This window comes from Heteronotia binoei, chromosome 1, assembly GCF_032191835.1.
Source record: "Heteronotia binoei isolate CCM8104 ecotype False Entrance Well chromosome 1, APGP_CSIRO_Hbin_v1, whole genome shotgun sequence".
NCBI classification, from domain to species: domain Eukaryota; kingdom Metazoa; phylum Chordata; class Lepidosauria; order Squamata; family Gekkonidae; genus Heteronotia; species Heteronotia binoei.
The window spans coordinates 210,486,287-210,512,146 of record NC_083223.1 but is presented as its reverse complement, the minus strand read 5'-3'; the positions used below and the strand labels follow the sequence as shown (position 1 = coordinate 210,512,146).

Sequence of the window (25,860 nt, the reverse complement as noted above, 5' to 3'; positions counted from 1 at the left end):
CATTCATCCAAATGATCACTGCAAATTCAAAAAACACTGCAATAAAGGTCTAATTGTTTGTGAAATACTAATTTTACTGCTAAAAAAATCCAGAAACAAAACACTAATCAGATTAATGGAATTAAATGAGAACTACACATATTGTGGACACATTGTGTTAGAACAAATCACATGAAAACTGGCCAGCAAGGGATATTCTGTTTATCATTACAAGGTATGGGTGTGTGCACTTACACACATCTCTTGTATCAATCTTACCATTGCATCTTCCAAGAGCAGACATCTGTATTTATTTAACATAGCTTGTGTTCTTTTCAGAAGATGTGTGGCTACTGCTTCAAATTCATTGTCCACTGAAAAGGCAAAAAGAACATAGTTAGATAATTGGCCTCAACATCTAAAACATCTTTTTTCTTTCTCTTTGCTACAAATCTATTTTTGCTTTTTTTTATGGTATTGTTCTCATGCTTATACTGATCCAAAAATGCATTTGTTTCAGAATAAGAAACTGGTAAAAACAAAACAAAAAAAGCTCTTTCTGACATTTTCCCTTATATAATTTGATTTCTATAAAAACCCACTAAAAGTTCTGCCCTTTTTTTAACAGCATGGAAAGCAAAAATTACCTTTCCTTAAATCATCTTCTGTTGGCAGTGATCCCTGGCACACATGATATGCAAGGAGTCTCTGGACTGCATCATTTAATGATCTGAACTGACTTTTATCAGGAGTCACAGCATGTGCCTGGTCCTTTTGTAACTGCTGCAGAATACTAATGGGAAGATGACTGTTGTCAGATGTTAACATTTACAATAGCACTATACACATGGGACAATTTTATAAAACTTTTAAAAAGAGGCCAAGAGGAGAAAAAAATGTCTAAAGTGAAAGCGTAAATAAAAGGAAACAACTTACAATGTTCCTTTCGTTAGCTGTTTAGCAGCAGGCCTCTTTTGTCCTATTGTATGACCATCCACCTGAGTTCAAAACACATCTCTGTTAAACTGTAATACTTACTCTAATAAAAACAAATTATAGGCTCATACATGTTGCCCAATAGGAATAAAATACAGTACTTGTAAATGCTTCTCAAAAGTATTTTCTGTACCACCAACATAAACACATTGTTTCAAAGTGTGTTGCTTTTTAAAATCTTCTGAAGTTCCAGAAAAATATATCAATTGTATGAGAATACAGAGCCACCAGATACTGTAGCTGCAATCCTTTTCACAATTACTGGACAACAGACTTCATTAAACTCAGTGGGACATCTCCCAAGTAAACAAGCGTATAATCAAGCTGCACAGATTACAGGCTGATCCTAAAACAGCACAGAACTCTGGAGCTCAGGGTGGAAAATGTTAACAGATACATTAACACATTGTCACAGATGATGATATTAGTGTTTCAGTAAAAAATCACTCCAATGAACAACCTCATTAGTCTGGATCCAACGACAAACAGAAGTTCATAGAATCATAGAGTTGGAAGGGACCTTTAGGGTCATCTAGTCCAACCCCCTGCACAATGCAATGAATACCTCTTCCTCTTCTTCTACAGTTTCCCAACCCTGTCCTGCCAGTCGCTTCTGAGTGGCAAAGGGTGACAAAATGCCATTTACACACTTTACTTAGGCACAGAATTTACCCACCTGGCCAACATCCCAAATGTCCATATTCCAGTGACTTACTCTTCCACAATAAATAACAATTTCAACAAATGCAACAACAACCTTGAATAAAAATGCCAATTTAGCTTCTAGTAGGACTAAGCTATCTGGTTTGATTATTTAAAATATTTCTTCAAATAAAGAACACTTTTTTTGGCCTCCTACCCAAATTATTATGAGCATAGTGATAATTCTAGACAGGGAACTTATTTGCATATTAAGCCACAACCCTTACACCAAGCCAACTGGAACTGCATTCCTGTACATTCCTGCTAAAAAAAAAGCCCTGTGTGAAACAATCAAGTCAGTGTTGGTGTTTGATTAATGAGAAGAGTTTCCTTTTTCTCACTTCTAATTTCCTCTTGTTGGAATGGACCAGGGTTGGAAAGGACTACTAGGCGAGGGAAACATAGGAAAGATCCATAAACCCCTGTATTTATAGTTGCTTAATTTGCACTAAAATATAAGACAAAATTAGAGGGAAATTTGTTTCCTACCAGCATATTCTGTTGGACAGAAGATGATCCTACTACTTTTTCCTGGTGCGGCAGTGCTGTTCCTAAAGGCTGTTGTATAATTTTACCTCCAGTATCTTGTCCTACAAATATACATATAGCCTTCAAATGAGCCATACATTTTTGTTCTTATTTATTCATTTAAACATTTGTCACAGAATTTGTATCTTTAGAAAGCACAATCAATTGCAAAAGTCCTCTATGGATGGATGGGAGCAGTCTTTGCAGCACTATAATCACCAGGCAATCAACACTGCACAACTCTGCACAAATATTCCTCACTACTAACTGGTTTTGCTGGAACTCAATAAAGACTAAATATGATTTCTTTAAAGAAAACACAATGATTGTTTTTTGAGAACAGCCCCAGATTCCATCAGTATTCATCTCAACTTTCTCTGAGGAATCCACTAAATATACTCCATATAACATTTCTTCTGATAATGAAATTATCACCATTCACTCCTTCAGCCTCCAGAAAAGAAATGATTTCTTATTGTATTTTTCACTAAAATCAAACATCCAACATATTTCATTTATTGGATTAATCAGTAAAAGTATGTGAATATTTTTCCACTGAAATCAATTGGATTTTAAATGCTTAACTGTATACAGGGTCATGTCCCAAATTTAAAATGTGGACATTTAATAGATTTTAACTGAACTTGCCCAGTGTAAGGTGGCTTAAGTACTAATTTCATTATAAATTATCCATGATGCATATATCTTTGAAAGGGTAGCTAAATTAGTCTGTAGTAGCAAAGTAAAACAGATATATAGCAGTACCTTTAAGACTAACCAAGTTTATTTTGGCATAAGTTTTCATGCGTCAGACCTCACTTGATATTCATCAATTATTTTAACTTGTTCAGTATTTAAGAAAAAGAACACATCTTTGTTAAATGCAGTATCATTTGTACTGAGTCACTGTACATGTGTATTGGTTGATTTGCTACTTCGAAACAACAGAATACTTGAAATAGTCTACTTGGAAGGCATGTCTGTTTTATAGTCCACTGATTTAACCTTTGCACAATTTGATCAATTTTACTAACAGCAGCACAACACAGGCAACACAATACATGCAAACCCTGACCCAGTGGCTCATTCACAAAGCAGAATGTACAGAGCCCTTTATAAAAATGCTAAAAAGACATAAAGACAGAGTGGGACAAACTGAAAGAAACACCTCCCAATCCAACACATGAAAGGAACACTTCCCAATTGCTGCTAGCTTCTAGACTGAGGAAGGGAACTGCATATGGAGTACCCAGTCACATATGCAGAACTGGATCCTAAGATTTCCTTCTACTAATTCTTCTGACACAAGATGTCTACTGCCAAAACAAGGAGTCCTCCCCGAGTGAAACATACTTCTGCTGCTAAAGAAAGGTTCCTTGCAACAGCAGATGTCTCCCTGTGTCATAGGAATGCTCTACCACTTGCAGAATGGAATCTAAGGATCCAGCATATGGTTCCATATTGGATATACACACAGGTGCCTGGACTGGGGCAACAGATTGTAAAATCATATACACAATGTGACAGTCCATTTAAACAGAATGTGCTTTAATTATACAAAAAATCCAATGAAAAATCCTATTATTTTATACTTGGTTAAAAATTTTAAGCATTTTTCTGACTTTTCCTTTCTGTTCATTGTCCATCTTGTGGTCCCAAATACACTTTCTTAAACTAGCAAGTTCCATCGGGCAAGAGTCCACAAGATCCAGCTTCTACAGTATCTATTCCATATGGATTTTTAATTAAAAGGTCAGCTTCCATTTCAAGCACAGGTCTACTACATCCTTTCTGGAATATTTAAAGGGCATTTATGGCCTGAAGATGTGGCTAAAAGTGCCCAAGATTCTTGTCTAATTATGACTCCAAGGTAACCATTTAATATCCCAGAAATCTATATTTTAAGATACCTTATGATAATCTTGGAAGATAATAAACTATTTAAGAAAAAATAGCATAGAATGAATTTCAAGAAACTGTTTAAGAGTACATATCAGACATATACTTCTTACTGTATTTTTATATATTTCAATAAAATATTCCAGAGTTCCCCAACCTACTTTAACCCTCAGGCAGCTCTAGAATTCTGCCACAGGGTGGTGGGCCAAATGGTGGTTGCAGGAAGCAGAACTCACCACAAAATGTCAGGGAGCAAAATTATGCATACTTTTTCATAGTAAGACTTCAACATTTCAGTCAAATGCTGTTTAAAAGGATGCCTTTTAATCTGCTCAGCCAATTAGAAGCCCTACAGGGCAAAACCCCACTGAGCCCCACCCACCTTCTAAAAGCACTTGTGGAAGCACCAGGAAATATGTTGGCAGGTGCCGTGGCTCCTATGGGCAGCACACTGGGGACCCTGCAATACTGTGTAAAACTATTCCAAATTTCCATGGATCATACATGTCATGCAGGAATTTCAGTCTGCATGATAAATAGATAGACAAACAGACAAGTCTATATATAGATATACATATACCTTGTGAGTTTGAGTGTGTAATTATCAATAAAAATGAGCCTCTGAGTTCAAAATTTTCCATTAATATTTAAGATTTCATGAAAACAAAGTCTTTGTAAAAATTTAAGAAACAACATATTTCATTCCTGAAAAGGGATTTGTAAAAAGACTATCTGACCAGGCAATGTATTACCTAGAAGACTTGTTAACTGTGGTTGTCTCAGACTATCCTGTGCCTTTGTTGATGAAACTGAAGATGCCAAGTTCGTAACCTTTTTTTGAGCCTGTAAAGTTATCACACAGATACAAAAGGAAATCAAAATCCAATATACCCATATAACAAAGGAAACCTATAAACATTGTTACTTGAATCCTAAGTAGTTTCAATCAGAGCAGCAACAGCTCCCCCACCAACAGAACAGCTTTTCTATCTGCAAAGAGGGAGGGGAAGATTTTTGACAAACCACCCCTCCAACTGCAGACTTCCAATTTGTTCCCCACACACTTCCTTTGAGTCCAGACCCACAAGGCAATTTTGAGGAAGCACAGAAAGCTTCAATAACATAAAGGAGTGCAGAAGATGACACTTCTGCTATTTAGAATCAAAGTCTAGCTATATTTTATTAGCTTTCATCACAAATGTAATGGCACCACAATAGGTAGGGAATTTTAAACTGTTTATCTGGTAAATTGACACACATAGATCATACCTCTTTTCATTCACAATAGCAGATTATATGTGATACAATGAAAGTCAGACTCTTAATGTGAAAGACAGCTATGGCCTCATTTGACAACACTTGCACACCTTATCTTTCCTTTTTAAGCTTTCTGCTCCGGCAAACAAATATGTGATACAAGAATCAAGTATATATTTTAATTCCATCATAAAATGTAGCTTTCTATCAATTCAAACCAATGTCACAATCCTACTTTGCTTTATATTTTCAAACTTACAAAGGGGAAATAGCATATACATGGATTCCTCACCACACATAAGTTAAAGCCTGTGCATGTACAGAGGAACAAGTTTGAAAGCAGGATGGGGGGAGCATCAAAGCATGATGAGTAAAACCAGATCTAAGCATCTATTCCCCCTTTTCTATAGGTAATATTACAGTGCCATCCTAAACAGTTGCCCCTTTCTAAGTCAACTGAGGTCACTGGGCCTAGAAGGGTATAACTCTACTTGGGATAGCACTGCTAAAACCTGGGCATGGCCAGAAGTGTAAGCTTTTGGCCTGGGATGACCTTGTAACTTATCACCTGTTTCAAGAACGTATTGTGCATCTGCTGGGTTTGTATCTTTATTTAAATTGTATTTTGTTTCATGTACTTTATTTTGTACTGTATTCTGAGTCCCTTGAATGGAAGAAAAAGTCATTAAAATTATTTAAGTAAATCAATACACAGTTAAATAGATACAAAATCAAGAAAGATATAGATAAGATCAAAGCCCTCCCAATCACAATAAGTTGCCTTCAATCATCTAAGCCAGAAGAGAAAAGATTTAGAAACGTCTAACTAAACAAATAAGAGTATTTTGTTAATAAGAACAGTTCAATCACCTTAAAGAAAGTTTTTGCATAACTGAGTATCCATAATACAAGTGAAGCACAACAAATACAGATAATTCTGAAGATATTTGAATGGATTGCATTATACCTCCTGACCCATCCCACCATCATAAGAACACCCTACCAGCTAGTTCAGCATCTTGTTTCACACTGGCCAACCAGTTGCCTGGAGCAGGGGTCCCCAACCCCCAGGCCGTGGACCGGTAACGGTCCGTGGCCTGTTCCCAAGTGGGCCACGCAGCCACCGGCCCACTCCCCCGCGCAGCCTCGTCATCCCCCAGCCTCGTTGTCCCCCGTTTATACCACTTAAAGGCAGGGAAGGTGCCATGAAGCGCTTTCCAGGCCAACCTTCCCCACCCCTTGCTGATCAGTTGATCCAATCAGCGAGGGAAACCATGGCAGCAGCAGCGAGTGACTGCTGAAACAGCCGCACTGCTGTCGTTTTCCCAGACAATTGGATCAGCTGATCGGCGGGGGGGGGGGGAGGTCGGTCTGGAAGGCACTTCACCTTCCCTGGCCTTAAAGTGGTAAAAACGAGGCGGCGAGGCTGCGCAGGGGTGGGCGGCAAAGCTGAGGGAGCGGGGCAGAGGAGAGAGGAGGAAACGGGGGAGGATGTGCCACGGGGGGGTGGGGGTGGCTGCTGGCTCTGGGGCTGTGGTGGGCCAGCCAGCCCTGGGGCTGGTCCCTGGGACAAAAAAAGGTTGGGGGCCTCTGCCCTGGAGGACCAACAACCAGGGCGCAGAGGACAAGGCTTCCCTTGATATTGCTTTCTAGAACAGAGTTTCAGAGGTTTGCTGCCTCTGAATATGGAGGTTCCCTTTACTAATTTCTTTCTGTAATTTAGTTTATTATTATTACAATCCAAGATCAGCAGTCAAAAATATTAACAATACATAATATATAATGGATGCATAAAACAGATATTCTATACAGAAAATATACAATACTAATAATAAAAATAAAAATATTAAAACACTAGACCATGTTCTTTTGCCTTGTTAAATGTGCCAGAGTGCAGAATCTTGCTTCATTTAAACAGCAAGAAGTACAAAAATAATTTAGTATTTGGACAGATATTTGCACATAATTGGGGTAATGTACATATTCCGAATGTCCTAATAAAATTAGCAACGTAAGAGGACATGTTTGTTTCTACCATTCCAGACTGACATGGGCAGAGACATTGTACATATGAGTTACATGCATGTCTCCTTTCAAGTAGGGCAGATGGGAGAGCATTAAACTGGGCGAGAATGAAAGCTCTGCAGTGTTTGGGGAATTCTATTCTATAAAGGTAACTTGATTAAATTAAATTTTTGTTTCAGTTCCCCGTGTTTTGTTGAACTGAAGGGTGGTGTTCCATAGTTTCTGTTTGATTAGTGCTCTCACCCACCTTGAGTGAAAATCGTCTGAAAGGATTAATGAAGTTAATCCATTTTTGGGGGGGAGGGGAGGTTTAACAGGCCAGAAAAATGTAGCTTGGAACCAGATACATACCAGTGGAACAACCCTGTTTCTACCCTAATCAGGCCACTGGGCAAGCAACAAGGTACTCCAAATAAGGATCTGAGGAATCCAAATTGGACTACTTCTAGTTTATGGTGGTCAATGTAAAGACATGCCTGTGAACTATACATAATCCGGGGAACTACCTTGCCTAGAAGACTTTCAACGCATATGATATATGAGAGCCCCTTTTCATAAAGAAAAATCCTAAAAGTTGTTGTAACCACTCTGCACAGATTCGGTTACATGGGAAAGCTCCATGAGCCAGACGGTTGGAACACTATACCTAAATATCTGAAAACTTTAATGTGTTCAATCTCATGGCTGTCAATCTGCCACCTTTGTTTGATAAACCTTTTTATATATCAGGATGATGATGATGGCCAGACCCCAATCTCTGGGGATCTGTGTAGTTTGATCAATGTATGTGAAAAGTGGTGAGGACTGCTGCCTACCATTCTATGTCCATTTTGATCAATTCCATAGGGATCAGATCACTCCCTGGGGCTTTCCCCAACCTTCCCCAAGGCTGCAAGCCTCTTGACTTCTGCAGCCAAGACTGCAGGCCAGGGTGAAAGGTTTTCCATATTAATAGGTGGAGGGAACACCTGGACAGGCTCTGTGGCAACCCTTTACTAATCATGGTTATTAACCAGTGATGGACCTATCTTCCACAAAGCTGAAGATGGGAGACTGATAAAGTTACGTACGCTGGCTTGTGGAAGGGAAGGTCAAAAGGAAGCAGGAAGAGAGAGGCTATAGGAGCTTTCAGGAAAGGGAAGGAGGAAATTATTGGAGAGGGGGGAATTAGATGCCCCCTGCAAGTCCTTGTTGATCTGCCACGTAATTTTACAAACCTTTTTCACATCCCCCTTAGCCTTCTATTTTCTAAACTATAAAGTCCCAGGCTCTCCAGCCTTGATCATCTTGGTTACCCTCTCCTGTACTTTTTCCAGTTCTGAACATATCATTTTTGAGATATAGCAAACGTAACTGTATAAAATACTCCAAATGGGGCCACATCATGGCTCTATGCAAAGGCATTACCTGCCAATTTATTCTCAACCCATTTTTTAATAATCCTGAACATGGAATTTACCTTTTTCACCACCACTGCATACTAAGACAATATTTTGATTGAGCTACCTCCTATAACCCCAAGATATCTTCTAGTTCTGGTCTCAGACAATTTAGAATTGATAGCATATATTTAAAGTCAGAAAATTTACAGTAAGTTCCAATGTTCATCACCTTACATTTATCAACACATGTTGTTGCTCACTTGCCCAATCTGGATAAATCCTTATTTAGCTCTTCATAACCAGTTTGGTTTTCACCATTCTGAATAACTTGGTATCCTTTGCAAACTTAGTCACTAAACTGCTCACCCCCAAATCCAAATAATTTATGAATAAATTAAAAGGCTGCATCACTCCCTACCTGGCCAAAAGAAAACTGAGGTTGGGTTACTGATGCATGACTAAATGTGCTAGCAGACTTGGAAGAGGAAACTGGAAGACGATGTGATGTACCAACGGCTAACTGTGTTCTATTTTGTTGTGTAAGTTGATCTCCAGCAAAATTTCCCCCTGAAGCAACAGACTGGGCTGATGGGCCAATGCTGTGATGTGCTGTGGCAGAAGAACTCACAACAGTAAACCGGCTACTTGATGACATACTTGATCCCGTTGACTGTCCAGGAGACATGGTAGTAAAGCCTGTTCTACTTTGGGAAATATTTCCTTGACTAGGAGATAAATGCAACACAGCAGGAGATGCCTGTTGTAGTGGAACCTGGCCACTAACAATTTGAGAAGTTCCATGGTTTACTATAACTTGGCTTCCAGGAGCTGCAAAGGTTTGACCAGAAACTAACTGTACAGCAGCATTCTGATTATTCAGCATCTGTCCTGAATATGACTGGTTAGCTCTAAGCATGTTTGTAGAGTTCCTGTTTAGCATTACATGCTCAGTTGACACTTGGCTAGAAACAAGCTGTGAAGGCTGATTCTGGAGCAGTTGTCCATTTATGGTCTGGATATGATGAACTGAATTAGGATTTACTGACAGACTTGTGGGTATAAGAAACTGGTTTTGAGATGCATGAGACTGTCCCATAGGAGAATGGATAACAATACTACCACTGGCATTACTTACTCCTTGAGGAGTAACTGATTTTCTTGTATTTTGTTGACTAACAATATTAACAGACATATGTGGACCAACCACTGAATTTTGAGGAGGATTTGATGAAGCAAAAGGAATTCCTTGTTGTACATGATGCTGCTGTATTCCCAAGCTATTAACATTGTAAGTGGTTTGCTGTCCCATCTGAATAGGCTTTGGTTGGATGTTGATGGGAACTTTGTTAGAATTTGGAGCAAGACCCCTCTGTATAATAATGTTATGCACAGGCAAAGATGTCTGGAAATTTGTACTATTGAATGGAACAGTTACAGGTTGTGCTACTGGGCTTGAGTTTGAGTTGCCAAACAATGAGTTACCATTAGGAGTTTGTCTATGAACCAAGAGTCCACCACTCATGTTTGCAGGTGTTTGCTGTCCACCACCCTTCAAAATAATGTGAGATCCTTCTAGATTATTGAGTGTCATCATGGAAGGTTGGTTACTAAATGAACCAATCAACTGTATCTGTCCAGAACCACCAATCTGACTACTATTTGACAAATGCTGGCTGGGAACACTGATCCCTACATGTTGCATAAAGCCATGTTGCACACCAACTGTATTGCTTGCAAAAGATGCTCCAACTGGTTGCTGTACCACTTGAGTCACTCCTATAGGTTGCAGCGTTTGACCTGAGTAATTAGAAACATTAGAAGCCTGAGTAAAAGATGCTGATGAGGAAGGATGAAGCTGAGTTTGTGCAAACTGTTGGTTGGAACCTATGTTGGCATCCAGATATGCCTCTTCTGCCAAAGTCTGTTCAGTAATATTAGCTTCCTGCAGAGATTTCTGAAGGATATCAAATGGCTGATCTTCACCGAGATCAGGTAATGGGGAAGATTCAAGTTCATCATCAAGAAACTGAAGGCTACTTGGCAACTGTAGTCCATCACTTGGCCCCTCTCCAAGCTGACCACCCAAACTTTTGATTGATGACTTCGTATCAGAGCTCTAAAAAGGAGAAAAAATGTACAACTTACATCACTTTGTTCCTCATTACATTTATCCTCCATCACTCAGAGCATTCCTTAAAATATCAGAACTAAAAGAGACAATTTAATAATTAAATTAATGAGCACTACTCTCTAGCACTGTGCAGGAGGCTAGCACTGTCTGAACTGGGTCTTCTGGCAACACTTACTCTTGGTCTCATTTAGGTTTAGTACAAGAAGTAGGTGGGAAGCTCAGAAGGTAACAGATAAGTGGCAATGAAACCAAGCCCAACAAGATGTCTTCTCCACTGATTATCCCACTTAACAATGGAGAAGCAACAAGATATTAGCAGCATTAAAAGACCTTAACTAGTGGCAATTCACATTATTCACCTGCACAAGCTGTGGCTGCTCCACTCCCAACTGGTTTTGCTATTAAACAATTTAAAAGGGAGAAGCATAGAGGTGAGGGGAGATACCAGTAGGTGATGGAAACAGGTATGTTGACCTAAAGTAGAATAAATACAGCAGGAAAGGAAAGGTGGGGCTGCAGAGAAAAGGCAGTGGGGGGATACAGCACCTTTTTAAGAGGAAAAGTGGTGGCAAGGATCTACTAGCACAAGTTACACACATAATGTGTATTTCTGCCCTCAGCCAAAGTCAGCAAACCTCTCCATGCGATGCCTGCTGCAGCACCAAACCACATATTTGTGATATCCCAATCCAGCAGTAATAAACAGCAGTATGCGAAAAAGAACAACGGCAATCAAAAGAAAGAATGAGACATGGAGAGAAAATGGAAAGTAAAAAAAAGAAAAGAAAAGCTGAAAGGATTACCAGAGATGGAGCATGTTCTGTTGCCAGAAGGAAATAAAGGGGGGGGGGGGGGGATTTGGAAACAACAGTGAAAAATAGATATGATGCAAGCAACCAATTTTTTTCCTCCTTAGGATGTGCACAGAAAAAGCTGGTACTATTCACACTTTTAAATATTACTGTATAACTTACTGTATTGATTTGATGTTGTTAGCCGCCCTGAGCCTGCTTCGGCGGGGAGGGCGGGATATAAATAAAACGATTGATTGATTGATTGACATTGGGTTACAGGTGACGACACTGTTTAAAAAATGAATAGCTCTGGTGGGAGGGATCCTACCTGCTGTGACTTAACAGTACTGCCACACCTTTTCAAACACATGAGGCAGATTTCTGGCCTGACAAGCTCTAGACTTTTATTTGAAACATAGCTGCAATCAGCTGAAATCTCGCCTTTTAACTTTAAACCCTTACAAACTCTGAGTTTGAGTATTTCAGAGAATACCCAGATTCATGTGATCAGCCCCGGCACTAGAGGTTCTGCTGCCCCAGGCAGAACCCCACTCCCCACCCCCCCACCCCCGGAAGTGACATCATCATGATGGTAAGCTTTTCACAAATGTTCTTTCTTGGCTCTGATCACTTGGAGCCGAAAAAGAACACTCAATATGCCCCCTGCCCAGCCCTCTCTGGCTTTGAAGGGAGCTGGGCAGGGGGCACATTGTGCTTTCTTGGCTCCGATCACTTGGAGCTGAGAAAGAATGCTTGGCCCGCCCCCTACCCAGTTCTCTCCAGCTTCAGAGGGAGCTGGGTATGGAGCTGACGTGTCATTCTTTCTTGGCTCCAATCACTCAGAGCCAAGAAAGAACAATATGGAGTATCAGGGTCAGTGTGAGCAGAGCCTAGGCAGCCACCTACCTTGCCTACTCCCACGCGCCAGCTCTGCATGTGATCATGCAGAGTTATTGTTATTTAAATCATTTTCTGAAGGCTCTGAGGAACACTACTTTTTTTCACTTTCCTGTGGCTTTCTCCGTAAGAATACTATGTCTCTCCTCTTCTTTTAGGAAGTTGGCAAACAACTGTTTTGTAGTACAAGATATTTTTGCTGCTGAACTGTGTATTTTAATACAGTCATTAAGCATTATTTTGCAATGCATTTTCATCCATTATTTCATTAAAAATGTCAATATAATCCTAAACAGAGTTACACCTTTCTCCATTGAAGTCAATGAGTTTAAAAGAGAACAAGTGGGGAAAGCCCCAAGGACTGGGGGGGGGGGGTTCATTTCCCCCATATACTCTTCCCCATGCTATTTCCTCTTTCTTTCTTTCTTTCTAGCAGCCCCTATATCTTCTCCTCTTTCCCTGCTTCTTTCTCTGCTTCACTTATCAACCAATTATCTTTTTATCACTCCTACCCCAGTCTCCAGCTTTATTTATTATTATTTATTTCCTTCATTTATATCCTTCCATACCAAATGGGAACCCAAAGCAGCTTTTATTATTCTTCTCTCTCTTTATTCTGCACAATAATCCTCTGAAATAGATTATGCTGATTGACTGATTTGATTTTTAGCTCACCCTTCCCCGTGCAGTTTGGTGTAGTGGTTAAGTGTGTAGACTCTTATCTGGGAGAACTGGGTTTGATTCCCCACTCCTCCACTTATAGCTACTGGAATGGCCTTGGGTTAGCCATAGCTCTCACAGGAGTTGTCCTTGAAAGGGCAGCTGCTGTGAGAGTCCTCTCAGCCCCACCCACCTCACAGGGTCTCTGTTGTGGGGGGAAGACAATATGAGAGATTGTGAGCCACTCTGAGACTCTGATTCAGAGAGAAGGGTGGGGTATAAATCTGCAGTCTTCTTCTTCTTCCTGTAAGGACAGGCTCAGGGTGGGTTACATCATTAAAAAAATCAATTAAAAACAATAAAAGACCAATTTAAAATATATAAAATCTAAAACTACAGAGTGACAATAGAGACTAAAATGACAGGTTCTGCCTCACAGACATGGCCAATTTTCCAGGTCCAGCAGATCTTATAGCACTGGGATCAAATGAAGGGGGGAGGCCAGTAACAAGTGACATCCACTGCCTCAGCTGAAAGCCTGGCGAAAGAGCTCTGTTTTACAGGCCCTGCAAAATTGGAGCAGATCCCGCAGAGCCCGGATCCCAAGGGGGAGCTCATTCCACCATTTGGGGAAGGATGATGGCTCAGTGGTAGAGCATCTGCTTGGGAAGCAGAAGGTTCCAGGTTCAATCCCTGGCATCTCCAAAAAAGGGTTCAGGCAAATAGGTGTGAAAAACCTCAGCTTGAGACCCTGAAGAGCCGTTGCTAGTCTGAGAAGACAATACTGACTTTGATGGACCAAAGGTCTGATTCAGTATAAGGCAGCTTCATATGTTCATATGTTCACCAAGCAGGGGAGAGCCCTGGCCCTCGTTGAGGTCAGATAGACATCTCTGGGGCTGGGTATTACCAAACGTTGTTGGGTCGCTGATCGTGAAGACCTACAGGGCTCATACAGGGAGACATGGTCCCGAAGGTATGCTAGCCCCTGGCCGTATAGGGCTTTAAAGGTAAGTACCAACACCTTGAACCGGATCCAGTACTCAATAGGTAGCCAGTGCAGTTCACACAGCACAGGATGGATCCGTGCCCGTAGAGGTGACGATGTCAACATCCACGCAGCAGCGTTCTGCACCAGTTGGAGTTTCTGGAGGAGGGTCAAGGGCAGTGGTGGTAACCTGGGCCTCCATAGTCAGAAATCCAGGAAATCCCAAGTGACTGGCCCAAGGTACACCCAACAAGCTTCCATGATGGATGTGGGTATGTGAGTGGGTGTTGAATCTGGGTCTCCCAAACACTCTAACTACTATACGACACTTGACCCTCAGCTTCCCCTCCTCCCCTTCCCCAGGCAGCCTTTTCCTGGAAAAAAGTCTACCCAAGTTTCAAAAGCTATACAGTAGTATGTCACTCAATAGAGTAGTGTCATGGCTACTGCTGTGGCCAGACAAGTTATGCAAGTTGTGCAGAGGCTGTAAGTGGAAAAAGGAAAGTTTTGTGGCATTATGTCATCCAATAGCCACCACCAAACAGGGATGAGCTAGACAACTTGCATGGTAGCAAGCTGCCTGGTGGTTGCTGGTGGCCCTTGCCCTGTTGAGTAATCTCTCCAAAGTAGGAAGGAGGGGGAGCAAGGGTAAACTGGGGAACTAAAACAGCCCTGGCAAGGGTCCACTTCCCTGGTTTCTGCTGACAGAAACCAAAGTTTGAAGGCTGACAGTACTGCTGTGGTTTCCTAAAAACCTCCACAATAGCCACTGAGATCTCAAAAGGTATTGATTTCTTAAAGGTGAAGGTACTGTGCTTCTGTTATTGGAGAGAACACTCCCAGTGTATTTTTTGTTCTTTTAGATTCTCTGCAAAACTGGAGCTTATTCAGGTTTGTAGAAAGATCTGCCTTCTCTATTCATAGCTCCATTTTCCTAGTTTTTAAGTACACACCAATGCAGCCATACTGAAAATTAGATAAACTGATACCTCTGTTTACAATTGTATTGTTTTATTACTGCAAAACACAATCTTAAAAATACTTTACCTTAATTTTTTAAAGTTCTATTCTACAGTCAATTAGAAGAGAACTGCTCTTCTAGAAATATACATCAACAATTCAACAATTGTTTAGTGTAGTGGTTAAGTGTGCGGACTCTTATCTGGGAGAACCAGGTTTGATTCCCCACTCCTCCACTTGCACTTGCTAGCATGGCCTTGGGTCAGCCATAGCTCTGGCAGAGGTTGTCCTTGAAAGGGCTGCTGCTGTGAGAGCCCTCTCCAGCCCCACCCACCTCACAGGGTGTCTGTTGTGGGGGAGGAAGGTAAAGGAGATTGTGAGCCACTCTGAGACTCTTCATCATCATCATCATCAAAGTAAAAGGGGATAAATTTTCAGCAACTTCTTGCAGCGAATTCTTGGTCACTTTCTACCTTTCCTTGTATTTCAAGTTTAGAATAAAAACAGGAAATATTGGAAGTTTTTTTTTAAGAATGAGGAATATCAGTAAAACAGGGTTGCACTCAACCAGATCTATTGTTCATTGAGAGGTCTTCCATGCAGGCACACATTGGAACCACGTGTGTGCAGGGAAGCTGTGAAAAAGACATAGTTTTCTAGTAGACTAGGAATGCCCCTCCTCCATTTTGCACTTTCCTGCCAAAACAATCACATGACCAGAAAAAGGGGAAGCCGGTCCCTGAGAATGGATTGTGTGAGGATGCTGATCACTTCTTCCTGAAGCCTGGGAAACCAAAACAAAGTAGTGTTGGATCCCTACCAGACCAAAACCCAACAAAAGTCACATTCAAAAAATGTGAGGAGTGCACAGATGTTTGGCATCAAAAACAAGTGTTAAGATAGTGTTGTGAGACACAAAGACAAAGAAACATTCCCCCTAGTAGAGAATCCTGTCAAACTCTCTAACCTTCTAAAATTTCATGAATGAAGGGAGCACAGATAGTCCTCATTTTATAGATCCATAATGTCCTCATTCCGCAATTGGAAGTGCTGAATACTAAAACTTATTTAAAAGTTATAAATGAAGCAGGGAAATGCAAAAAAATAAATGAGGGGTTATACCTCTGTTTACAATATCTTTAGAAATGCAATTAGGAAGAGGAAATTTTAGAGAGTTTGAATCCCAACCAGTGACCCAAACATAATCAACAACACAAGAAGCAGAGTCCAAACCCTATTACAGTCTCAGTAGAAATTATTTAAAACTTAAAGGTAAAATATGGCAGTGACAGAGTGGCATTTGAGACTCAGAAAAATCTAAGACTACTGCTACAATGCATGAAAGGAGCTGTTCGCCATTTCCAAAGTTGTCAACAGGAGTGTGAATAAGCAGATCTGCACCGCGATAATGAAATCAGTGAAGCAGGCCTGAGGTGGCCAAAGAAAGGATGGACAGCAAGCACCATAAATGAACCTTGTGCAGCTTGCAGAGCAATCTGTGCTGAAAAACAGCTGGGAAGGGGGGGACACAAAAACAGATTACACTGCCAAGGGATTAGAATGGCATTCCTCAATGATGGAAATGTACCTGTCAGGAAAAGAGCAAAAAAATGACAAGCAGCCAGGGAGGGAAACAGACTTCTTCAGGCAAGCAAACTGTAGCCCAAACCCTAGGAAAGAGGCATTCTGAATCCAAGGCCCTAACCCAGCTAGGGGCAATATTTATTCAGGCTGGCACAGCCAAAGCCTTTGAGAAGAGCCCCTGAATCTGAGGCCCTGTTAGACCATACCTTGCCAGGGAGGGGGAAAGTGCATTTATTCAGGCTGATTTGCAGCCAAAGCCTTTGGCTTATCAATCCAGCTCTATTAGATCGGGGTAAATTGGTGACAGAACAGGCAGCTCTATTATGTGATCCTCCAGGCAGATAAGGCACAGAGAATGGGCATTTATCTGCAACGTTTTAAAGCCACAGTCAGAATAGTCCTGACTCTGAGAAGGCCCCTTTTGAGCCATGGTATGACAAAGTGGAAATCCAGAAACATTTCTTATTTAAATATAGTTAATTCCTTGCTGGAATCACTACTGATGACAAATAAAAAAAATTTTTTTGACAGAAACAAGTCTCCTCAGCCTCAAGAATGAGTTGAAAAAAACAGCAATGGAGATCTTCTATTCATAGTGGCAAAAAAGAGAACTGAGGGAATACTGTCCCCCCCTCCAGGTCATGTGATCATTTTGGTGGGATAGCACCAGAAGGGCACTCATGCTCTCATAGAAAGCTTTGAAAATCTTTTCCATAGTTGGCCAGTGCACATACAGCCCTAATGTGTGCCTGTACAGAAGCCACAAAAATGAACCGTTAACATTTTCTGCAAAAAGGATGGCCATATAACACTATCTTAATTCAAACATGGCATATTAGTAGTGCAAAATGTTCGTTGTGCTCTTGCTGACTCTTCCATTTAACAGCAGGTCTTTATCATGCAAGACAGCTCAATCCAGCCATTTCATTTAAGATCACACTGAGTGTAACATGTATGTTGGCCCTAATCCTAAAATAGTTCATTCAGGATGGATTACTCTAAGGACATATAGTCACCAAAGCTTCTTCCAGATGCCTATATAAAGACTGCAGAGGGCTTCTCATTCTACAGCCTGAGCTTGTGCATCTGGAGATATAAACAACTTGTCCTCTAAACAAGTGGACCAAACTACAAGTGATGGCAGGCACGGAGACATACTGTGACTGCCAGGGGTGGAATTCTAGCAGGAGCTCTTTTGCATATTAGGCCACACACCCCTGATGTAGCCAATTCTCCAATAGCTTGCAAAAAAGAGCCTTGTAAGCTCTTGGAGGATTGGCTACATCATGGGTGTGTGGCCTAATATGCAAAAGGAGCTTCTACTAGAATTCCACCCGTAGTGACCTCCAACACCATTTTAGAAACATTCAGGGTTCTCCTCTCCCGTGCCATTTCCAGTGTAGAAACTGGGGTGTTTCTGCATCTGAAAGGTGTGGGAGCATGGGGACAAGAGCTCCTGGGATGGCCCACACCCAATCCAGACTCAGGCCTCACTGTGATTTTTAAAGAACCACAATTTTTTTTTAAATAGCATCAGCAGCCACACAATGGATATAAACCCACCACTGCTTATAGTTGGGTTCTCGGAGATGGATTGTGTGCAAAGTTTTTAAGAAGAATAACTCACATAAAATCAGAGTTTAAAACTCAGTAATATATATGGTATAGACTAGAACTGGACAATATAAGATAATAAATACTATACCCACTCCATTTTGTACAGCATAAACAAACCATTTCAATTAGACACACCTGAAATAAAACTGCAGTTTTTCCTGCATACTTACACTGGTATTGGCGAAAATAGAATTTGAGTTGGCTGCAGAATATCCTGCATTCGTCAAGTCTTCGCTGTTCTGTAAGAGCACAAACAAGAAAAACAAATTAACTGACACAAGCACAATTAGTAAAATTACAAGAGAAGCATCCACAAGGAGTCATAGGGGAGCAGAAACACCATCCCTCCTCCAACATGCCTCCTCCTCATACTGCTTCCCAGACCCAGTTTGCTGGCACCTGCTTTTTCCATATCCACAACTTGCCCCCCCTTCTCCCTCAACTCATTCATCTCTGTTGTTCCTCCTTCCTGCCCTGCTGGCTCAGATTCCTTCCCCGCACACTGGTTCTTCCTATCATACCTCCCTTGATTGTTTCTCACCCATTTCCAGCCCCAGTTCATCTCTCCCCTTCTGATTGCAGCCATGTTATATTAGGCACAATTTTAGGTTGTTCCAACAGCTCCCAAAGCCACCCATTTTTTCCCTCTCAGGAAGTTTGTGAATGCACAGTTTGAGTTGTTTTTAAACTGTAAGGGTTTTCCTTTTTTAAAAAAATGGATTTTTCTGTACACTTTGGGTTTCCCTGGGTTTGCAGAAACCTGGTAAGTCCTACTGGGTGGATTTATGGGGGGGACATGATTATTAAATATATAGATTTAGCAGAATATGACTTACAGATTTACTGCCTGCTCCATGTAGGAAATAATTCAATGCCTGGGCATCTCTTTAAAAATACAACAAAAACATCATATAAACTTTGTATTCCAAAGACTTTGCATTTATTAAAGTTGAAACTGCTAATCAATTAGCATTAACTGGAACAGTCATTTTAAATTACACCACTTCAGACTTATGAGAAACCAAAAGGAGCTTTCTGTAGATTTCAAATGGTCAATGGAAGAATCACTACTTCTCACAATGTAGAGTTTTTATTATTTATCACCTTCCCTGACCTTCCGAATGTACAGTTTCCCTCCTGAATTGTTTTCAATCATGGCAAAGCGATCTGGATATTCCAATATTACAATTAGAATAACATGCAAATTAATAAAAGATACATATTTATAAGGTCTACAAGTTATTCACTGTCTAGGATTGCATTCCAGTAAAGACCATGACCATGCCTATGACATTAAGTACTGATAAACATTCATCTTCAGACTATCTGTATTTTTAGGTTGATTTCAACCTAACTCTGCTTAAGTCTATTCTATGATAATGTATACAGCACTTTAATGCCTGTAAATTATTTACTAGTGTGACCACATGGGGCTAAAAAGTAAAAACCAACCATGCATAGGCTACACAAAAGGAACAAGACAGATGGATAATTGTTTTATGGACTCATATATGTCTTCCAGTCCTGGTGAATTCCTGGGCAATTAACACTATACTGCACAAGGATCAGAGGAGGGGAGAATCAAAAAGCTCACAGAACCTTATGGGGATCACCTATAGTTTTAAAAATATATTGTTGTATTTTCAGTGGTGGTTACAGAGCAACTACAAATACAAAACAATGCTTGGTTGCACAATGTGTGTCACTGTTAACTTAGAGATACTAGGTTTTCCTTTTGTTACCTAATAGCTTTTTGATCCTCAGAAATGTAAATCATGTCATGTATATTACATTCTTTGTAATGGATACTAATGCTAAAACAGAAATCAACAAAGATTACAAAACAATTACAAAGATAAGAAGGCCAAAAACCACAACTCTCCATGCTCTTGTTAATGCAACATCTCACAGTCTCAAGGACATGCTGGATAGACATTACAGTTAGTGCTTGCAATGTAACTTCTTTGTTTCTCTTTCAATTTTCCCATTTCCTCAGTTCCATAGAAGCTGTATATTTTTCTGAAATATGCACAGACTTCCTATCTCATATTTCTCAAAATATATGTATTTGATAAATTTTAAGAAGAACATTTACATTATTTTGCATGTCAGCAAGTATATGTTTTTTTCTACCTTATCATATAGAACTCCTTTGCCAACATGGACAAGAGAGATATCACTGAAAAGCTGAGATATAAGGGATGGAAACTAGTTTGGGAACTCCATAGCATATCATGTGGGTGAGGGACTACCATGTGCTCCTTTTACTAGGAACTGCTGCGCAAAGTTACATTGACATATCAATCAATTCGCCTATTTTTATCCTGCCCTTTATTCAAGGAGTTTAGAACAAGGTACTGACCCCTCTGCCCCCACCCTGTCCTCATAATAAGCTTGCAACCTAAGTTAGGCTAAGAAACAGTGACTGATCCACGGTCAACCAGTGAACTTCCTGCCTGAATGAAGAACTGAACCAGGGTCTCTCTACAGTGCTAATTCAAGGATCTATCCACTCACTACACCAGTGATTATTCAATGTTACTACTTTTCCTAATCTGTAGAGCCAGCAATACTTCTCTGATAGATAGCATCAGACTTTATACCACCCAACACTTTATCTGAGGCTTATTTTTATTATTATCCAGCATACTGCATACCAGAAGTTCAAATGGTTTTATCCATCACATCTTATTCTGTCTACTGCAAATATTAATCTATATAATGGTGCACGTTCCTCTTCTAGCCAGTGTGTGTTCACTATACCCTACCTCCACCCATTCTTACCCTGTGGCTTGTTACACCACCAGAAGAGGAAGAAAGTCATTTCACTGCATCTCTAACATCCTCCCTCACCCTCAGCAAACCCTTATCTTCAAGTCACCATCAGGAGTCCTCCCAAAATCTACCCCTAAGACATCCGTGTCTCAGGAAAACACCCTCTCTGGTTCTGTTACCTTGGCCAGCACTTCCTGGCTCAGATACAGCAAGCCTTATCTGACTGTAGCTGCCATCAATGCCATGGTTATGCTGACAGATGCTAATCTGTCTGTGGGCCCCTTGCTCAGCTATGGTCTCCTGCTTGACTGCTACCATGAAAGCAAGTACAGTTTTTGGCAGGGAAAACTCCACAAAGCAAGCCAGAGTGGTGTAGTGGTTAGATTGCTGGACTAGGATCTGGGAAATCCAGGTTCAAACCCCAACTCTGCCACAGAAGCATTCTGGGTGACCTTGGGTCAGTCACTCACTCTCAGCCTAACCTACCTCACAGGATTGTTGTGAGGATAAAGCAGAGAAGAGAACAGGGTTGCCAGCTAACAGTCTTCACTGCCTGTCACTTCTCTATCAGCTATTGGAAGAAAAAGAAAGAAAAAAAATCACCATTGGTGTGGCAGTGTTACGTCACATCATGCCTCTCTAGGAATCACTACAAATATTATATTTCACCACAGAGTTTCCATACTTCCTAGAGAGGCCTGATACTACATCCAGGGTTTTTTTGGATATGACATAATGCCATTGCCCCAATGATGCCCCCCCCCATGTTCCTGAGAACAATGTAAGCTACTTCAAGCCCCTATTGGGAAGAAAGGCAGGTTATAAATAAAATAAATAAATAGCAATACATTCTCCAACCCTGGCTGGCAAACAAGTCCATTATTTGCCACTCTTCTAATTTCAAAGAGAGATCTGCTAGGGCAAGGATGGGGAGCCAAGGGGTTACTGGCAATTTTCTGGTTAGTTTTGCTAGTTGCTGAGATTTTTGCAAAACAATGTTATATATGATGTGATCAAGCCATTACAAACAACTTTTGTTTTTAAGAGCACATACTAATGATTGTTTAACATAATTTAATTACACCTTAATTTTTTAGGAAATCTGAAGCACACAGTCTTGTTTTGTAAATCTAAAGTGTATCAACGGACAACCAGGATACTAGGAGACTACACCCAGCAAGACTCTGCTGTGTTGCGAAGCAGAGACTTTTCAGCAGTTGGCCCTATTTTGTGGAATGCCTTCCCAGGGAAGCCCGCCAACTACTACATTGATTGCCCTCTTTTGTCAAGTAAAAATGTTCTTATTCATCAAAGGGATTGGTTAATTTTGACTTGCTATTTTTTTATTTTAAGTCAATATTTATTTAATTTTTTTTACTACAATCTTGTAAACTGTAGATATTTTGTATGGTAGAGTGAAAAGAATATTTATAAAAGTATTAATAAATCTACAAAACATTTGAAAATCTCATTTACACAATCGATGCAACTAGAGATATAACAAATAATAAAAAAGCAGTGTGATCTTAAGCATGTTTACTCAATAAGTTCTGCTGAGCATAGCAACACCAAAATTAGTTTTCAAAGGAGTACAGAAATAGTTTTTATACAAATCAACTATTTATTTGACAAACATTATTTCTGAAAAGTGAATTTTGCATCACTCCTCTGCAATAATGTCTAATAAACTTACCCAATAAGATCAAAGAGACAGGACTCATCATCGTCATCATCCATGACAACTAAGGAAAAAGCAAAGTACTCATATTGTAACAAACTGATTTCATAATTATTTCCAGAACAACAAAATTAAGAAACTATTTTTCATAATAAATAATTATATGGAATGTTTTATTGGGCTGTATCCAAACAGCTTTTCTGTTTGTGAAAAAGGAAGGAGGGGTCCTCTTTGAGCACCAAAAAAGACTATGATGGGGATCATGGCACCAGTATGTACAAAAGCCAGGTAGGACTAGGGTTGCCAGCCTGGAGATTTCCCACTTTTACAACTTATCTCCAGCTGGCAGAAATCAACTCCCCTGGAGAAAATGGCTGCTTTGAGCGTGGACTCTAGCATTGTACCATGCTAAGGCCCTGCCCCTCCCCAAATCCCACTCTCTCCTGGCTCCACCCCCAAAGTCTCCAGGTATTTTCCAACCCAGACCTGGCAACCCTATGTGGGACTGAGGCTGTAGTAGGGAGGGGAATCAGGCAAGACTTAGTGAAAAGGCTAGCTGAATCCAACCCATTATATAATATGGGTCTTTTACAACCACTCCAAACTGAAAACTGTAATTCCAAATACATTTCAACCCACTGAAACTTACTTCCACATAAACATGCTACCTGCTACTTGTTTACCACATAAACATTATCTATAAGTTATTTAAAAAGGTAAAGGTAGTCCCCTGTTCAAACACCAGTCGTTTTCGACTCTGGGGTGACATTGCTTTCACAACGTTTTCACAGAAGACTTCTTACAGGGTGGTTTGTCATTACCTTCCCCAGTCATCTACACTTTCCCCCCAGCAAGCTGGATACTCATTTTACCGACCTCAGAAGGATGGAAGGCTGAGTCAACCTCGAGCCGGCTATCTGAACCCAGCTTCCGCTGGGATCGAACTCAGGTCATGAGCAGAGCTTCGGACTGCAATACTGCAGTTTTACCACTCTGCGCCACGGGGCTCTTCTGAAAAGGTAAAGGTAGTCCCTTGTGCAAGCACCAGTCGTTTCCGACTCTGGGGTGATGTTGCTTTCACAACGTCTTCACAGCAGAGTTTTTACAGGCTGGTTTGCCATTGCCTTCCCCAGTCAGCTACACTTTCCCCCCAGCAAGCTGGGTACTCATTTTACCAACTGCGAAAGGATGGAAGGCTGAGTCAACCTGAGCCGGCTACTTGAACCAGCTTCCGCTGATCGAACTCAGGTGGTGAGCAGAGAATTCAGACTGCAGTACTGCAGCTTTACCACTCTGCACCACGGGACAGATATATATATATATAAATAACTAAATAAATAAGTTATTTAGCTAGTCATAAATTGTAACAATATTTTGTACTCATATTAAAGAGCAATCCTAAACAAGTCTCCTCAAAATCCTACTGCAATACTGATTACTTCCAGGAAACTGCTTGTAAGACTGCTCTGTTAATTTTTTTATTCATACAAATTTACATACATAGGCCTGTCAAATAGGCCAGTATTGTTTTGTATTTATTACAGATGAGAGTGACTAAGGGGCAGTGATTTATCTCAGGACATCCAGGAGATTCGTGGCTAGGACAAATTTAAGTAATTTATACTTTTTCATAAGTCACAGTTTTTACAACCATGCCTCACTAGCCCTGTTATTCTAATGCTTTAAACAACTGTTATTACTGAAGATATAACACGGTTCACCAAATCTAGGCTCAGTTCTAACATAAAACAAAACCATCCAGATAACTCTGCTAACGATTAGAAGAAGATATTGGATTTATATCCCGCCCTCCACTCCAAAGAGTCTCAGAGCGGCTCACTATCTCCTGTACCTTCCTCCCCCACAACAGACACCCTGTGAGGTGGGTGGGGCTGGAGAGGGCTCTCACAGCAGCTGCCCTTTCAAGGACAACCTCTGCCAGAGCTATGGCTGACCCAAGGCCATGCTAGCAGGTGCGAGTGGAGGAGTGGGGAATCAAACCCGGTTCTCCCAGATAAGAGTCCGCACACTTAACCACTACACCAAACTGGCTCTCCAGATTAGCAGGAGTCTATCAAACCACTCTAAAATTCAAGGAGTGGGGGGATTTATTAACTGAATCTAATTGATTTATTAACTGAATTTAGTGTTAACTATGGTTTTGTGAGATATACAAATGCAGACAACACTTGAATCGCCAGCACTGCACTTGCATACTCCCCAGCCACCGAAACACCAGAGCAGGACAGAGGGGACCATTTATTGAGACAAAGGTCTGAGTGATCAACTCAGTTCAGACATCACATAAAACTGTGGTTTAATTAAACTAAGTATAGTTTGTATGAATATACAACATGGCACTAACAATGGTTGGGTGGCAAAACTAAAAATGGTCAGTTTGTCAGATCATAACCTGAAAGCATCATTTGAAGTTCGTTAAGTAATTATAGTTAGTCTTAACTGTGGTTTTGCACGATTTAATAATGTTTCCTTGCTTAATCCTAGCTTGTTCCTCAGTGCTACTTTTACCACTGAACAGATAACAACATTGTAGTGGAAAATGCAAGAGTGATGAAACCAGCATTTGCCAAGCCAAACCAGAATTTAAATGACAATCTGCAGGCCAAATCCTGGTTTCACAAACTAGTTAAAATATTTGTGTGATATGTCTGAACTGAGCCATCATCTATGAGCTGAACACCAGTTTCACAAACTAACTATAGCAAGAATAAACCAGTTTCACCCATTGTGTCTGAACTGAACTCAAGAGTAGCTATCTGCAGTCTTCATTTTTGGTGCATTAGGTCAAATACATTAACCAAAATCTCAGTGTACAGTTTTCAGTACTGAATTCACAGTGCTGGAATAATTAGCAAAATACCAGAAGACGAAGAACTAATCAAACATCCACTGATAGTTAATTGTCATATCATATATACCTTTACCTTTTTTATACATTGGTCTGAATCCTATGGATCCCTTCTACTGAGCAGAGTCTGCCTACAACT

General features: G+C 40.5%; 1 protein-coding gene across 1 annotated transcript in view; it reads right to left on the bottom strand.

Moving 5' to 3' along the window:
- The window catches only part of BICRAL (BICRA like chromatin remodeling complex associated protein), a 43,376-nt gene that overhangs the window by 6,424 nt on the left and 11,092 nt on the right, over positions 1 to 25,860 (bottom strand). Inside the window, exons 2-10 of the mRNA XM_060247432.1 lie at positions 22,868 to 22,916; positions 19,236 to 19,284; positions 18,570 to 18,638; positions 9,187 to 10,884; positions 4,857 to 4,947; positions 2,167 to 2,267; positions 916 to 977; positions 627 to 772; positions 259 to 353 (exon numbers count right to left, since the gene is read on the bottom strand). Coding sequence (XP_060103415.1) covers positions 259 to 353; positions 627 to 772; positions 916 to 977; positions 2,167 to 2,267; positions 4,857 to 4,947; positions 9,187 to 10,884; positions 18,570 to 18,638; positions 19,236 to 19,284; positions 22,868 to 22,911 — 2,355 coding nt within the window. The 5' untranslated portion in view covers positions 22,912 to 22,916. The remainder of the gene's footprint in view (positions 1 to 258; positions 354 to 626; positions 773 to 915; positions 978 to 2,166; positions 2,268 to 4,856; positions 4,948 to 9,186; positions 10,885 to 18,569; positions 18,639 to 19,235; positions 19,285 to 22,867; positions 22,917 to 25,860) is intronic.